The 17,964-nt window shown below is 33.6% G+C and overlaps 1 protein-coding gene across 1 annotated transcript in view; it reads left to right on the forward strand.

The window, feature by feature from the left end:
- Positions 1–17,598, forward strand: part of LOC123655365 — a 33,411-nt gene extending 15,813 nt beyond the window's left edge. The window contains exons 9-14 of the mRNA XM_045591178.1: positions 3,573–3,712; positions 7,749–7,867; positions 11,575–11,729; positions 13,772–13,901; positions 16,760–16,953; positions 17,386–17,598. Of these exons, the coding sequence (XP_045447134.1) occupies positions 3,573–3,712; positions 7,749–7,867; positions 11,575–11,729; positions 13,772–13,901; positions 16,760–16,953; positions 17,386–17,501 (854 nt within the window). The 3' untranslated portion in view covers positions 17,502–17,598. The remainder of the gene's footprint in view (positions 1–3,572; positions 3,713–7,748; positions 7,868–11,574; positions 11,730–13,771; positions 13,902–16,759; positions 16,954–17,385) is intronic.
- The last annotated feature ends 366 nt before the right edge of the window (positions 17,599–17,964 follow it).

The raw sequence follows: 17,964 nt of genomic DNA on the forward strand, positions 1-17,964 counted from the left end.
TTCGGTTTTCGTTGGATGTGTGGGAAGAAATTTCAGAATAAATGTAAGTTAAACTCGTATTAGGAAAAGAGTTGCGTAAATCCTGGTTCTTTATCCAAAAAACGATTTGTTTTGCCTACCAATCATTAATTTTCGAACACACCCTGTTCTATGTAAAACCCTTAGTGATACGGTACATGTTATAAGAGTTAAACCTTACATGGTATTTTTAATCAAAACTAACAATAACCACGGCCTCTAAATTGCCCATGCCTTTTTCAAACATAGTGCATTACGTTTACCCTATACTTAGGCGATTTATTCGGTAATACTTGCAGATCGACAGTCCTGTGTCTTGACAACAAACTACTAGATGTACACTTGTAAAGGTTTGATTATATAAAAGATTCTTTAAAAGAGGCACCGCAAATATTCGAATTAGAAATTGTGATAGTTTTATAATTAAGAGATGATAAATAGTATTGAGTATGAACTATATGTAAACAAAAATTTCTAAAATATATATTATAAAGAATTTAGAAAAGTTGTAAGCGCTAGAGCTAAAGAGGATGTTGATGGTATTATAGACCCCGCAAACGTTGTTTTGTTATATCTGTTGAATGATATATGAACATTTCGTCTCATTTTCACCCTCTTAACCCCCCCCCCCCCTTAAAATTTAGGGTATGAAAAAAAAAACGTTGGCCGACTCTCAGACCTACCCGATATGCACACAAAATTTCGTAAAAATCGGTCTAGCCGTTTCGAAGGAGTGTGGTAACTTACATTGTGACACGAGAATTTTATATATAAGAAGATTAGCACTTACTCTTGTGTTCTGACAGCATGTAATGGCACCATTTCCGACTCCACGAAAAGAAAACACAATATTATTACATACAAAAAACAGTCCATGGTATTGTAAAAATTTATTAATGTTAATAGTTAGATAAAAATGCTGTTGTATTTATTTCACATTATGTGTTCAACGTGTTGTGAATAAGTAACTAATGATATATTTGTAAATTATTTCATATTTATATAATTCAATATTATAGTGAATCATTGCATTCCGCATTGTTTAGGGTATTCCACGTGAAGCGGGCAGGTAAAAAATGTTGTTGATTCCAATTTTAGTAATATTCGACTAAATCACACATTATACGTATATTCACTAAATCGAAATGTACAATATTATTACAGTACATACTTAACAAATTAGAAAATGTTGAAGTTTTGACTAGCAATGGCATACATTACTGTAAATTCTGTTGCTATGTGTTTAAAAGGTATTATCAAATAAATAAAATCATAGTATATGTATATGATTCGAGCTTTCTAATATTATTTTGAAAATTATAAATAAAGAAATAGGAAAAAAATATTTCAAGTTTTGAATCAGTATTTTTCATTTTTAAAAATAGGGGTTGGGTTAGTCCTTTGGGACCTAGACAAGTTACAACCCTTAGCTTGCGCCCATGTGCATAAGCCATTTACAGTTAAAAAACTAACTTTACAACTTTATCTGAATATTCTAACCATTGTAGTTTATATGTTTAAGTCATCAATCACATAAAAAAATTATTTTCTTTATCTTACGCTTATACAATAGACAGTACAGGGACAAACGGGTTACGTGATTGTTTCGTGCTTACTGCCTGCTCTACGAACTTAACGCATGTCTTTGTTTAAAAAAGAATTTAATTGAGGAAGGGTAGAGCAGAAAATATCTTGCTCAAAAGTTGGAGTAGCCCAATGCCTTAATCTTACAGAAGATCACAGCTGAATTATACTGCACTCAAGAAATTTTGTTTCTTTGGAAAGTAAGGTAGCCAGAGCTCTGGAAAAGGGTCCGGGTTAGGGTCGACAATGCTTTTGCAATACTCCTGGTGTTACAGGCGTTCATAGGCTACGGTATCCACTTACCATCAGATGGACTGTATGCTTGTTTGCCTAGATAATATAAAAAAATATAAAAATATATATGCTACATACTATGTCCATATTAAATATGGTCGAGGCAGTTTTTACGAACTAAACTAATACATTTCTATCTACAAGGAAATGTTTTTCTATACTTCTTAGAGTTTACTCTTTAAGAAACAATATAAGGCCCGTGGTTATACAGTTATGTCAATTAAGAAAGGCTTCAAGAGGACAAAAAATTTAAGACCTACTTCTATTTTATGACTACTGATTTATAACTTATATTTGGTTGTCTGTTATATTTATATTGGGTTGTCTGGAAGAAATGGCTAAATAGCCATAAGTCCGCCCGTTGTACTTCACAGTCTGTAAATTTTTTTTAAATGTTTTTATTGTTTAAAATGTAGTTTTGGTGTACAATAAAGTATAAATAAATAAATAAATAAATTCGTCATTATACGGAATTGGAGGTTTTACTCGTTGTAAGTCGCTGTATATCTCTACTGATGTGTATCAATGTGGTATTAAATAAATATTGTTTACGATCAGATCTGGATGAAAATCTCAATGAAACATAGCATAAGACAGCTGAATCAACGGTGGAATTGACTATTTGTGTAATATAGAAAGGTCACATAGCCACCTTCTCATAAGAAGAGAATCCCAATTAAACTTGGCTAAGCTATCATCGTATGTTGTCAGAATTCTGCCCAAACTCATCTTCAAAACTGAACGATGAATAAATCGTTTCTGTATCGACTCAAGTTTATATACATAAAGGTCATAAAATGGAGACCATAGAGTGCAACAGTATTCTAGAAAGCTTCTCACAAGAGATGCAGAATAAATACGCAAGAATAATTATTCTTAATAGCTAAGTAACTCGATTAACACATCCCAAATTTCTCCTAGCTCTAAAAATGATTGAATCATAATGAGTACTGAAGGAAAGCTTGGAGTCAAACCAAACGCCCGGGTTACGCACAATATTAACATGTTCAAGCTGTGTATTTAAAATTTTATATGGAAAGACGATTACGTTTTATTGATTTGACATTTTTTAAATATATAAAGCAAGCTAAACACTCGCAATTAAATGAATTATGTATGTCATTAATAAAAATTTATTTATCTTTAGCTGAACATAAAAAAAAATCGAACTCGATTAAAACGATTTAATGTTGAATGAATATTAATAGTGAATTTTAATGTTGATTAATTTATTAGATATAACTTATCATTGCTTTAGAGTGCCTTATGTAGGTAATAGTAATTGTAACTTCCCCGAAGTTTTAATTCACTACTGGGTAAGAAGAATCGCACCGCTCAGTGTCAACACTAACTTGAAAAAAAAAAATCCATTTTTTCTGCTTGATGGGAGAATTTTTTATATCAAGAAAGCTTTATAGAGAAATTTTATAAGCTATAAATCATGTAATGTATCTATATCGCGACTCGGAGACACCCATTTAGGACCAACAGAGTACCTACGAGTATTTACTATTGATGCAAGATGAGATTGGATATAATATCGCTGTGATAAATCACATGACCAAACTTGTTCCAACAAGCTAGCTTTAGTCAAAGTTAACGTCGTTAAATTTAATATAAAATATTTATTTATTTATTTATTAAAATATATTATTATTATTATTAATATTTAACAGGCGAATCAAATGTCTACACATTGGGGACCATTGGCACCCATCGAGTTGTCACCACTAAATTGCCGTCGGTCGGCCGGACTAGAGAAGCAATGACGGCGGCTGGAAACACCACAACCAGACTTCTTGGCATTTTCCAGAAAGTAAGGTCTATTTTATAGACATAATAATATATAATAATAATATTGACTAGTGAATCTACACTATATTAGTATATATATTGAAAAGCTGTTTGTTTGTTTAAACGAGCTAATCTCAGGGACTACTGTTTCGAATTGAAAAATTCTTTTATTTTATTTTAATAGTACATTTACCGATGAGGACTAGCTATATTCTATAGTATATTTTGGTACATTATTTCCTTAAATTAGCGCGGTCGAAACTGCGGGGCCGCTAGCTAGCACAGCTAGTGTAAAGATATTTCATTTACGCATTACATCGAGATAAACCTATTGTCTCATAATATTGAACACATTACGATCCTTGGAAAACGACTAAGAAAAAACAACTAATCACATTTTTTACAACTACAAGTAAGATGTTAAATAACCCAGAAAAAGAAAGTACGGAAAAATATTGAGAAACTCAGCAGAAAGCTGATCGGATAGGCTTAAAAGTATATATATATAAAAATAAACCAAATTGTTCCTATAATAACAAGCAAAAATAGATTACTTATTAAAAGAGGAAAGTGAGAGACAGGAAATGCATATAGTTTTCACCGTTTGCTTGATTGATGCGCGTTACCTTGTATGTAAATTGTAATACGAGACTCGTTATTGTTTTTATATATACGATTCAGCCTGTAACATCACACTGCTGGACATAGGCCCCCTTTTTCGTAAAGGAGAATGGTCGGAGGTGTGGGCTAGCGGATAAATTCCCTACCATGAGTAACGATCGCCATGAGGTGTAAATGATAACAACCGGGACCGACGCCTTAATGTGCACTCCGAGGTACGGTCGGGAGATTCACAAGGACAGGTAGCCAGAGCGGAAAGAAATATTTGTACACATTCAAATATCAATCCCAAGCGGGAATCGAACCTACAATTGCCGGTGCGTGGTGCTTACACGGTGCACAAACCACTACACTAGAGCGATGACTTGTTGTGTAATCTCTTATTCGTTTCATAAATGTGTAATTCACAAACATTGTGTTATTGTGCTTTTACTATTATACAGTAGTATATTTCAATATATCACTACATAGTATAAAACAAAGTCACTTCCCGCTGTCTGTATGCTTAGATCTTTAAATCTACGCAATGGATTTTGATGCGGTTTTCTTTAGTAAATAGAGTGATTCCAGAGGAAGGTTTATATGCATAATGCATGCATAAAATAGTAGAGGAACACTGTTTTTACAACCGTGGTAAACCGGGGCGAGTCCGTAGTATATACATAAATATCACTGTTTTATTTAAAATGATTGTACCTTTTGTTACTAGAGACAATAAATGTAGTGTTTGATAGTACTTATTTATAAGTTTTTGATGACTAATAAACTCTTTGTTCTTCGTTATCGGGCACTTGAGCCGCAACTATTATCTTTAACGTAATAACTAAATTAATTTAATAATATTTACAAAATCACCTTTCTTGAATTGTTAGATTCGTTTGGAACAACACGCTGTATTCATTTTTTAACGCTAGGTCGTTGAAAACTTACTTGAATTTTTATATCGTCAGATCATTGACCTAAGACTGTAAAATTGGTATTATACGAGTACATTAAAAAAAGATGTCTCTAGCCATTTCCTTTCATGTATTATTATGTATTTCCTTAATGAAGATGGTGATATGTACTTGTGGGTTTTATAGGTATACAAAAACTTTTTATTCTACGATACTTACCGCGATTATTATTTTGAAACTCGATATTTCGGTGGTTTGTAGACACCATAGTCGCGAAAAACACACACCACTTTGTAAGACGTTAACGTCTAACGTCTGAACATCATCGTGTCAACATCAAACTAATTTATTGGTAGAACCACGTGGTATGGCTACTTAGGATTTAAGTAAAACTTCTTTACGCCTGCTTGACTTGTGGAGTAAGCTGGTGAATGCTTGACGAGAGCGTTACGAAAAGTGTAATCGGGCGAGGCGAACGGAAGTTGAGACGGAGATATAAGTTAAATGAAGCTAAAGAAGTTTTACTTCAGTCGTGTGGTCTAAAGTACGCTCTTTTTTTCCCGCTCCACACCATCCGCTCGTGTTCGTTTCACGACCATAAAAGCTCGTAATACTTTGGTTTACTTACATTTACTCGTAAATTATATTAGGTATATTATATACCTTTAATAAATATTTATTAAATTAATTAATATTTCCGAAGTTAACTTACGTACGTATAATTAATTTATCAACTAAAAGCTAACAATATTAAATTACTACTACTGATGTTTATGTCAATTTGTTTGTATCTTACTATCGGCATGTGCTTTTGTTATCTAAATAATCAACAGTAGTATTCAAACGTATGTGAAATGCAAACGAAGAAAAGTAGGTCTCTTAATATCGTTTTCAATTAGCCAATTGATGGTAATCAATTTAGTGTGACCTCGGTCGTTTCTCGTACTTTGTACGTACATAAATTGCCTAGAGACATATTTCAATGTTAAGTCTGTGAACGATTCGGTGCGGATGTTTAACCGAAAAGTAATGGTTCCAAAATAACACGGAATGCTTGTGTATACTGACGTGATTTAATCGTTACAAAGACTCCTTTGAACTGAAATGTATTGGATTTATTCGATAGTTTTGTATGCATTTAAAATAAAGATTGGTCCGCATATTTTTCGATATTTTTAACCGACTTCCAAAAAAGGAGGAGGTTCTCAATTCGACTGTATTTTTTTTTTTTTTTTTTTTTTTTTATGTATGTTACATCAGAACTTTTGCCCGTGTGGACCGATTTCGACAAATTTTGTTTTAATCGAAAGGTTTTGTGTGCCAATTGGTCCCATTTAAATTTATTTGAGATCTAACAACTACTTTTCGAGTTATATCTAATAATGCGTTTTTACTTGACGCTTTTTTCGTCGACCTACGTTGTATTATACCGCATAACTTTCTACTGGATGTACCGATTTTGATAATTCTTTTTTTGTTGGAAAGAGGATATCCCTAGTTTGGTACCATGATAACGAAACTAGGATCTGATGATGGGATCCCAGAGAAATCGTGGGAAACTCTCGAAAATCCGCAATAACTTTCTACTGGATGTACTGATTTTGATAATTCTTTTTTTGTTGGAAAGGGGATATCTGTAGTTTGATACCATGATAAGGAAACCAGGATCTGATGATGGGATCTCAGAGAAATCGAGGGAAACTCTTGAAAATCCGCTATAACTTTTTACTGGGTGTACCGATTTTAATAATTTTTAATTTAATCGAAAGCTGATGTTTGTCATGTGGTCACATATAAATTTTATTGAGATCTGATAACTACTTTTTGAGTAATCTTTGATAACGCGTAGTTACTTGACTATTTTGTCGTCGATCTACGTTGTATTACTCGTCGATGTAATTGAAGTCGGTTTTTTTTTTTCGTTTGCGAGCAAACACAATTATTGTTTATTTAAATATTTTATATTACGAGTTCTTAAAATAAATGTCTGCATTGCTAACTAAAAATAAATGATTTTTATGTTGGTATTGAACCTCCTTGCTTTGATTGAATTATTAATCACAATGATGGTCATCTACTTTTTTTATTTAATTTTACGATTTATTTTTATGTACTAAAATTTTTTACCAGCAAAAATTTATAAATATAACTTTTGTAACTTTGATTTAGCTGGGAAAAGTTTTTTAAAATAAATAAAGTTATAAATATAAATTAAGTTGAAAACAAGGCATTTACAAATAGATATTACAATATCTGGACTACACTAGGCCTGTCCCTAATATGAAATATGAATCCATTTTTTACATAATTATTACAGATACAAAAAAAAAACTGGTAATAAAAATGGTAGGTTTATGATCTATGATGATCTTAATTAAATTACGTCGAATGAATTACCATCTCAAAGTAGTTTATTACGACACTCATGCGACCTCGGCGGCGTAATTTTATAACGCGACTTCACGACCAAGGCCTCTCCAAAACGTTTATTGCGATTTCGCTTTTATGGAAACTTGATATCAACACAATTATGTTTTTTAGGTGGACTACGTGTTTCTAGTCGGAGTGGGTGGAGGAGTTCCTCATTACACAGACTATTCGAAACACGTGAGGCTCGGTGACGTTGTTGTCTCAACGCCTGCGTCGGATTTGCAAGATAAGTATGTTTCTTATTTCCATATCTAGGTATATCAATAAAAAATAATCGCTAAATTTGTTGCTCAACGCTAAGTTCTAAAACGTCTGGAGCAATTTCGCTAATTTTTTTTTATAATACTTTCTAAAAGTCTTCTGTTAGGGAATTGCGCAGAAAATTTGATTACTTAAAAACTACGCGTTTTACAGATCGCAAGACAGGACAACGTCTGTCGGGTCAGTATAGTGGTGCCAGTTGTAGATAATAAAGTCGTTAAAATTAATTAGTTTTAAACGAGATACAAAGACGTCAAACCAAAATAAAATCTTATGCTACTGTGTCTGGTTATCTTAATGTTAATTGTACAAAAACTTGTAAAAATTGTTGTTAGACGTATAAAATTAGTTATTGATGTCTTATTATCACTTTGCCTTTAAAGGTCACCCTTACAGTTTTACATTATTTTGTGACCAAGAAGCTATCTATTGCGATAGAAAAATACCAAGTAAACTGACTTTAATATAGTAATTACACTAAACATTTTCCTAATACAATGTTATTATTCTCTCGCGTTTGTTTATATGATCAAGAAGACCTTGACATTCATATAATAATGAGAATGCAAAATATTTAAGCGCCAAGAAAATTAGTAATACCATAAGGGGAAAAAATATCGATTCCTATTAGTCGTTTCAAAGCTATTGCCCTTCATGTCATTCTTGTCATAACAAGTACTGAAACTGGAGTATGGGAATAAATGTGGCTTTAACAATTATTCTTGAATATATGATTACATTTATAAAAATTCTTGGAAGTGTTATCAGTACTTATTATTTATAATGTGAATATATTTGTATATAACAATTATTTACGTGAAGTAATACATTTGTATAAATATTATCCTTCCTAAGGTCCTAAATTGGTTAAAGTTGCCATCTCTAGACCTCTCGTAAGCCGTTTTAAATATGCTCTATAAAATTTTGTTACAGACGTTCTTTATCAATTTTAGTCTTAATGTTATCAATGTCAATTGTTTGTCATTTTAAAATATCCATGTTATTGACATTTGAGCACTGTGAATCAATTATTTTATTCTTAAACTAGCTGACCCCGCAAACTTTGTTTTGCCATATATGTTATTAACCCCCCTTGATCCCCCCCCCCCTTATAACGTAGGGATATGAAAAAATAGATGTTGGCCGATTCTCAGACCTACCCGATATGCACACAAAATTTCATGAGAATCGGTCAAGCCGTTTCGGAGGAGTTTAACTACAAACACCGCGACACGAGAATTTTATATATTAGATATATCAATTATTGTGTGTGTCAATTAGTGACTCAATTATTTTATTCTTAAATATAAAACTTAAGGTCATCTGCATAGAAAACAATACGCAAGCACGTGAACTTAAACACGTTACTTCAATTAATGAAACAACTTTTTTCGGATTTTATCGCGGTTTATTATTACATCGGTCGCGGTTTATTATACTTAAAACATCGTCGCTATACTAAGTCCGCAATCTGTGAACACAGTCTAGACACAGCTAGCCATTATATATTCTTTATATTCTTTATTGCACTTTAAAAAAAAAATCATAATTATATTAGATTCGATAAACCACAGATCCTCGCAAAAGAACACCGATTCCAACCAAGGATGATCCGTGAGGCTATTGAAATTAAAAAACATCCAAATTTCAATAGAGAAGATGGCTGGCAATTACCACCTGCTTGGGACCCCATTATTAATATAATTAAATCAAAAACCAAGCATAATTCACCACAGATTAAAGACTCAATTAGCACATTCTGCGTAGATAGGACTATATAAGATATTGATGTATGTCGGGTAGTTTCGAATAACTTTGTAACGTTGGGTATGTCTGACACCTCAGTCCCCCGTGACCATGGTTGCTGTAAAGTATCCGAAACGTCGGGAATCAAAAGTTAATAATAAACCGCGATAAAATCCGAAAAAAGTTGTTTCATTAAATGAGTAAAATTCGCGTAAACATTAGAAAACAATACGTTACTTCAAAATATACTTATTACGATTAAATGGATTCGTCAAAAAAACATAACACAGATATGGGTATTTTCATTATACACGCTTTATGTGTGTCTGTGTTTTTATCTAGGTTTTTAGTATAATACTGTCTATGACTGTTTACCGGGAAGACGCAACCACAACGTATAATACGTTTTATAAGATTTAGAAATAGTAAAAACTTTTTGTTTGATTTTTATTTATAACTAGCTGCCCGAACAGACTTCGTTCCGTCAAAAGTTAATCGTAAATTTTTTTTTTTAATTTTTTTTAGTATAATAACCTTCCGTGGCCCTTAGGTAACGTACAAAAAAATAAATTAGCCGAATTGGTCGAGACATTCTCGATTTATGCGCTTAGCAACATTTATTTTTATTTATATACATATATAGATGATAGTAATCTTTAAAGTAGGTATTAAATAATACAAAAAAGATTAATGATTTACCCCCATAATAAGAGCAAAATTAGACGCAGATATTAAACAACATGGATGGAATGAATAAGAAAATAGTTTTAAAAATACAAATATTTTTTTCTTAATTTCAAAACCTTAGATTTGTAAAGAAGTACAATTTTTAGTTGGTGAGTTTTTAAGGAAACACAAATTGTAGAAGCATTACGATTAAAGAGCATAATCAAAATTTACTTTATACAAGTAGCCTTCAAAAGCGCTTGTATCTCGTGACTTTAATACGTCACTATAACCTTTGAGGTATCACGGATACGTATTTCTACTATAAAATTTGTGTCATACACACAGATATTCATAATATTCATGACGTTTTGTTGTAACGTCAGGTTGACGCATTGTTCATCCGGTTGTGTACTAATGTATTTCACTCGTTATGATAAAATACGTAATGACATCCAACTTATCATGGAACGAATAACAATTATCTAATTATGAAATATTAAAATGTAATGAATTTCGTGAGATCATAGACTCGGGAAAAACGCGGGGAAAATCTTAAATATAGAATATTTGAATATATGCTTATGCGTTAAAAGATATTTAAAAAGAGATATATGTAGAGATATAGATATTTTTAAATTTAAAAACAAAAGTGGGGAACTTTCCCAAACTGACAATACCATCGCTAGCTTTGCCCTTGCAGTCGTTTTGAACCAGACTAGAAGGCTGTATTAATTACAATTTAGAAAAGGCCTACCTAAATATCACAGATAAAAATAAATCCAATTTAAAAGAAAGGTGTAGTTGAGGGGTATCAATAAAAAAAAAGCTTTTGTATTGAAATAGCAAACATTATAAGATTGGGAAAATCTGAATAGGAAAATATAAAGTAAAGCCACTTTAATGGCATAATGTACTCATAGCTTTATTTACTATTATTACATGGACGTATGATGATAGCAATATTTTGACGAGGGTTCGGAAACACGCACAGACACAGATGCCCAGATTATGAAAATATTTGTATTGCATATACAGATATTAGTAACTGCGTCACACGGTTTCTGCCTTTAACAATAGCCTTTGTGTATTGTCTATCAAAGTATCAAGTTTAATTCAGATCAATTTAGCTTTTTTTGCGAGGTAGAGTCACAAATATCGGTCCATCTTCACAAGCTTTCGCATTTATATTATTAGTAGGAAGAGCGTGGATCGATGTCCTAGCATAAATAATAGTACCCTAATCTGTAAAGTTTGTTTTCAGATATGTATACATATTTTGCGAGAAAGCAGAACGCAACGACAAGGGCGGGTATGACTATGAGGTGAAACCATATAAGCCAGCGGATTACCTCTTGCAGGACATCGCTCTGCGTCTCGTGAATACATCTGCTTCATGGACTACTTACGTTAACGAAGGTAATTTACTTTAGTATACTAATATTGTTTACTACCTACTAGGCCTAGTTGATGCGACGAACTTTTTACCGCCATGTTTTTTTTTTTTTTAATGAATATGTCGATTTTTCTCTTTTTTTATACGAAGCTTGTCCTGACAATAAAGAATTAAAAAAATGTACAATTTGGTTGTTTGGAAGTTATCGCGTATATTTATATATTTTATTATTATGCGCGTATATTATTATATTTAATTATTATATATTTCGGTGATTCATTTGTGTTCATACACAAGTAGCCCGGCCCGGCTTTGCTTATTAATAATGATCTATAAGAGTGATCGCATCAATCAATTTCCATCTTCGATGTAATGTCCGCAATTGAATGATATTTTTACGTAATTTTTTTCATTTGAGGATAATCTTAAGACAAGAGTTTAATATGATTTACAACGTTTTCCAAAAAAGCTCTCTGCGCCTTAATTTACTCCGACTTTTTAAAAGTTGTCGTTATCTTTCAACCAATTTACATAAAATTATATACCAAATCGGCTTCACCTTTAACTATTATTAACTAATAAACAAATATAATTGTAATTAGTAAAATGACGATTCAAAAGTGATCTTGAAGCCTACTTAAATAAATAAACTTTGATTTTGAATTACCATTACTTGATAAAGTTATTGAAAGGCCTTACTTCTAACCCAATTTTAATTACGTATAATTCATCAACTTCATCATTAACATTTACGTTTTAAGGTTTTATATAAATAAAATTAGCTATTTATTGTTTTTCTTCAAGTATATAAATACGAATTATAGACTATTATTGACGATAAAATTGCTAATTTAGTTGCGGTTAAATTACCCGTGTTAGTAAGTAATAGTAATGAAAAACCCACTTTGTGAATGATTGTTTTATACGAACGGATTGATATAGACCTCGTTGGAATATCCCATATATCTACTGGACATACATTCAAATTTCTCATTTCCCCCCTCTCAGTTCTGGAAGATTCATGTCTCGTAGCTTATACGAAAAATAAATAAAACTATTCATTTTAAAAAGTTTCTACATATCACTTGGATGATATCATGCATAGGTCGGTTAACATTGATCACATCTTTTATGATTTAACTGAGGTAGGACACAGCAGGAATTTCCTGCTCAAAATATGGAGCAGCCCGACTGGGGTAGTACCTCGACCTTACAGAAGATCACAGCTAAATAATACTGTTTTCAAGCAGTATTGTGTTCCTGTTGGTGAGTAAGGTGACCAGAGCTCCTGGGGGGATTGGGGATTGGGTCGGCAACGCGCTTGCGATGCTTCTGGTGTTGCAGGCGTCTATAAGCTACGGTAATCGCTTACCATCAGGTGAGCCGTACGCTTGTTTGCCAACCTAGTGACATAAAAAAAAAATCTTATCTAATACTAATATAATAAATAAGTTAAATGCCTGGAGCTACTGAATCGATTTTGACCGGTATTTCACCGGTAGAAACCTAGTTTTTGTACAGTTCTAAAAAGTCCTCGATACAATTTACTTGGGTTAAGTAAGTCTACTATGATATGTACTGTGGCATTATATGTCAAAAAATTATTATAAATGAAAGTTATTCATGGTAGTTATTATTAATCGAGGATAAAAATAAATTGGCGCTCAGCGATGTTGGCATGGATTTACAACTCCATACTTAGGTACCTATACAATATGTCAACGTGACCATTGTCGTATTTTGGTTAATTCCATAGAAGAAAAAAATAATAAAGTTCATTGACGTAATTATTGTAAATGGCGTAATTATCTTATGATCTCATATAAATAAAAATAAATCGCCCTATAACTTTTGAATGACTGAAATAGAATAATTCTTTTATTTGGGTTTTTTAATTCCTTATATACATATAAGTTCCTAACTACAAGATCATACATTTTGATTCAATTTATTATTTAAATCTTAATTTATTTTCGGAATATAGTTTTTCTTTTTTTTTAATTTCTTTGACGCGAACCATGTCCTAGGAATAAGATCCCATAAATTATCATTATGTTTCTTCCAGGTTTACAACGTCTGAGGGGTGTTCCCGGAAGGTGGGAACCCCCGGAAGAAGCGACTGACCGCTTGTGCGTGGACGTCGGCGGCGGTGCCTTCATAGAAGTTGCCCACCCGGTTCCACAGGGCGATAAAACGTATGTATTTTTTAATGACTAGGGTGTCAAACAAGCGTAATGCTCACTTGATGGTAAGCGGTTACCATAGTCTATAGACGGTTGCAACACCAGAAGCATCGCAAGCGCGCTCTGACCCTACCCAAAGCTCTTTCCACCTCAGGAACCCAAAACTACTTTAGAGCGGTAATTTTTGACTGTTATCTTTTGTGGGGTTCAGGGCCCAGTCGTATGCTTGTATAGTACGATATATAATAATTTAGCCTTATTTCCATAACATGCATCCTTTCCTTATAGAATGAGATAATGCATCAATTATTAATTATTGCTAATTAATTAATTATGAACAATCGAACAAATAGTGTAGTGGTGCGAGTAATGGCCTAAAACACCGACGGTATCGAGTTCGATTCCCGCTCAGGAGGAATATTTGTATTTTTACAAATATTCCTTTCCGGTTTCGATGTCTGTCCCTAAAGATCATCTCACTGTGCCTCGAAGAGCACGCTAAGCCGTCGCTCCCGGCTCTTATCATATATACCTGATAGCGCAATCCTTCTGCTATCTGGAGAAAGAGGCCTATACCCAGCCGTGGGATGATGCAGGCTGAATGTATGCATGCAATTAATTATGTTATACTTGTCTTGACAATAACCAAAAATTGATGACGTCACTTGTTTTTTTGTGTTATTCTCGTGTCGGGTTTAGACTTTGAGAAAATAATAATTTTATAGTTTTCCTTATTTGGTTAGTCGATTTCTTAAAGCTTATTAATTTCTTTGGAAAGCTAAAATTATGGAATTTTAAATGTTTACTAATTATAACTGAGCCTTATCTCTTATAATGTTGACTGAAATTGGGTTTGTCATATCATAGTTCTCACTTAATTTCTAATAGAACAAGGAAAAAACCGACTTTCAATACTTTTAACAATTCCATGGAAAACTATCAGTCGGCTTTCACAAAGCCATAAAAATTGAGTAGGTACAACCAAAATAAGTTTTAGAAGAAACTTGCAAATATTGGCATACCTTATTCGTATACAAATGCTTGTGTAGAATTTAAAACGCTGTTTCCTTTTAGGGATATGGTTCCAAATGTTAATAATTGAAGTCTATTAGTCAGTAAGGTTTTGAACGGTTGACTAAACTTCATTTGCAATGCATTCTGTTAACTTCATTTGTTTCTGATCAATCTGTTGTATATATATAGTGTGTCTGTGTGTAAATGTAAACGCATTCCAGTATTCTATGTTTTGGTTGATATTATTAGATCGCAGCCAGAGCCTAAACAAATGAAGGTATAGTCCGGTTCTTATGTACAACATATTCGAAATGGAATGGTTTTTAAGCAAAGCGTATTTATTGATTTTTTTATATTTGGAAATCTACAAAATTTTAAAAACAATAAATCAGTAAATTCGTTTAAACCGAATTTAAAAAGGACAATTACACATGATAACATCGTTCTTGAGTAGTGGATGCGTGTAGGCGTATAAATACCGGCGGTCGCAGTGTCGATTCCGTTAGGGTCGGGGTGGATATTTGTATTTGTACAAATACTTGTTACCGGCTTAGGTTATGTTTCGACTTATCTCCAACCCGCACTAGAGCCGCATGGTGGAATAAGTTTATGGAGTCCATTATTCGATCATCAATTACATATCACACACACAACTAAACACAAACTAATTAAAAAAATTTTTTTTTCCATACTTTAATAATTGTTAACCTTTTTTTGTTTTCAAATTCTGTATTTATAATTTTTGTTTTATTATTGTGTTATTGTCATCCTTGTCTACAGTTTCATTTATGTTTTCGCTATATGAACGCAAAGTCTGATTATGTAACAATAAACTAATATTTGGGAAAGACACTGTGGCCTGTAACACAGCTTTTCTTAAGCTAGCACAGGTCGCAGGGCTTCTAGATAATGTAAACTACATAATTTGAGCAAATAAAATAAATTATTTGAGTAAATATCACGATTACGATTCAGCCTGTAACATTCCACTGCTGATCATAGGCCTCTTTCTCCATGTAGGAACACTGCTCTACTGCGGGTTGGCAGATATTATATTCCTATGAATGACGATCGTTATCAGTTGTATATGATAACAACCGGGATCCGTGAAACGGTAGGTAGATTCGCAATGACAGATAAGCAGACCGGAAGAAATATTTGAGACACAGTAAATCTGATCACGGTCACCAACCCGCCTGCCCAGCGTGGTGACTATGGGCAAAACACATGAGTTCACGTTATTTTTGGCGTAAACTTGTGGAGGCCTATGTCCAGCAGTGGACTGTATAGGCTGTAATGATGAAATCTGATCAGAACGAGCGTCGCGGTGGGGCGCGCGGTGGCGGGTCCATCATCAGCAAGAGACGAAATTGGTTTATAGTGAATCCACAATCCATTTTCAATGCTTGTTTGTGTAGACGGTAGTGCAAACAAATCCAATTCTGACTTACACAGTCACCAACCCGCCTGCTCAGCGTGGTGACTATGAGCAAAACACATGAGTTCACGTTATTTTTGGCGTAAACTTGTGGAGGCCTATGTCCAGCAGTGGACTGTATAGGCTGTAATGATGAAATCTGATCAGAACGAGCGTCGCGGTGGGGCGCGCGGTGGCGGGTCCATCATCAGCAAGAGACGAAATTGGTTTATAGTGAATCCACAATCCATTTTCAATGCTTGTTTGTGTAGACGGTAGTGCAAACAAATCCAATTCTGACTTACACAGTCACCAACCCGCCTGCTCAGCGTGGTGACTATGAGCAAAACACATGAGTCCACGTTATTTTTGGCGTAAACTTGTGGAGGCCTATGTCCAGCAGTGGACTGTATAGGCTGTAATGATGAAATCCGATCAGAACGAACGTCGCGGTGGGGCGCGCGGCGCGCGTGCACTGCGCGCCGGTGGCGGGCGGGCGCGCGGTGGCGGGCGCGGGCGAGGCGCGCGCCGCCTTCGCCGCGCACGCGCGCGCGCTCGCCTACGACTGCGAGCTCGACGCCGTGCTCGACAGCGTCGTCGGCAACTGCAAGGACTGCTTCGTATCCATCAGGGGTGAGTGAAAGCGGTGACAATATCCTAATCTAATAATAATAATAATAATATATTCTTTATTGTACACCAAAATATAAACAAACAGTAGTAATTACAAAAAAAAAAAAGATGTACAAAGGCGATCTTATCGCTGAAGAGCGATTTCTTCCAGATAACCTTTGGGCACAGGACATGATATAGTATGTCGGATGACGGATAGAAAGTGAACAATATTCTTAAGGATGAATAAAAATAGTGTATGATAGATTCATTAATTCATACAAATACACATATATGTACAAATATCCGTACATAAATAATCAAAATAGTATTAATATACGAGTATAAATGTAAAATATATATTGATAATATAAAATATGCATGTTAAAATTCTGAGTTCTAATCTAACCAGTGAGGCTTTGCTATATTTAATAATACTTTAATTTATATCAGGTATATCTGACTACCGTGACGGTACTCGTGGTAAGGAATGGCAACCCCACGCTGCTTTAGCGGCAGCGGCTGTAATGAAGGCGATCATAATGGCACTGGCGCCTCCCACAGACTAAACGAGGGAAAATAATAATAACTCATTACAATTTGGGCCTTAATACGTGATAAAAAATGTTTATTAAAAATAGATCTTCAAACGTATAACCCATTAAATACGGCCTATTTTTTACACTATCGCACTGCTCATTTATACGTTTTTGTATTGATGCTTAAATTATATAAGACGTACCAATTGTGAAATTCAAATAAATATCGATGTTACTAAATCAGTCATGACCACCGACAAATATCGGATACGAAACATAATTAACTTTAGAAATGCATTTTAAGTGCATTTAAAAAAAATAATCTTTTTATCTTTTTTACTACATTTCATGAAGGAGTAGAAGTATTTATTGGTAGTTGAAATTAGATGAGATTACAGGTCCACTTGCCTTACTTTCCTGTTAGAATTGTATTAGTATAGAATTATCTTATACAACATTTAAAAGTAAGTAGTTATACATCCGTTTTTAAAAT

Source organism: Melitaea cinxia, chromosome 7 (assembly GCF_905220565.1).
Source record: "Melitaea cinxia chromosome 7, ilMelCinx1.1, whole genome shotgun sequence".
Lineage (NCBI taxonomy): Eukaryota > Metazoa > Arthropoda > Insecta > Lepidoptera > Nymphalidae > Melitaea > Melitaea cinxia.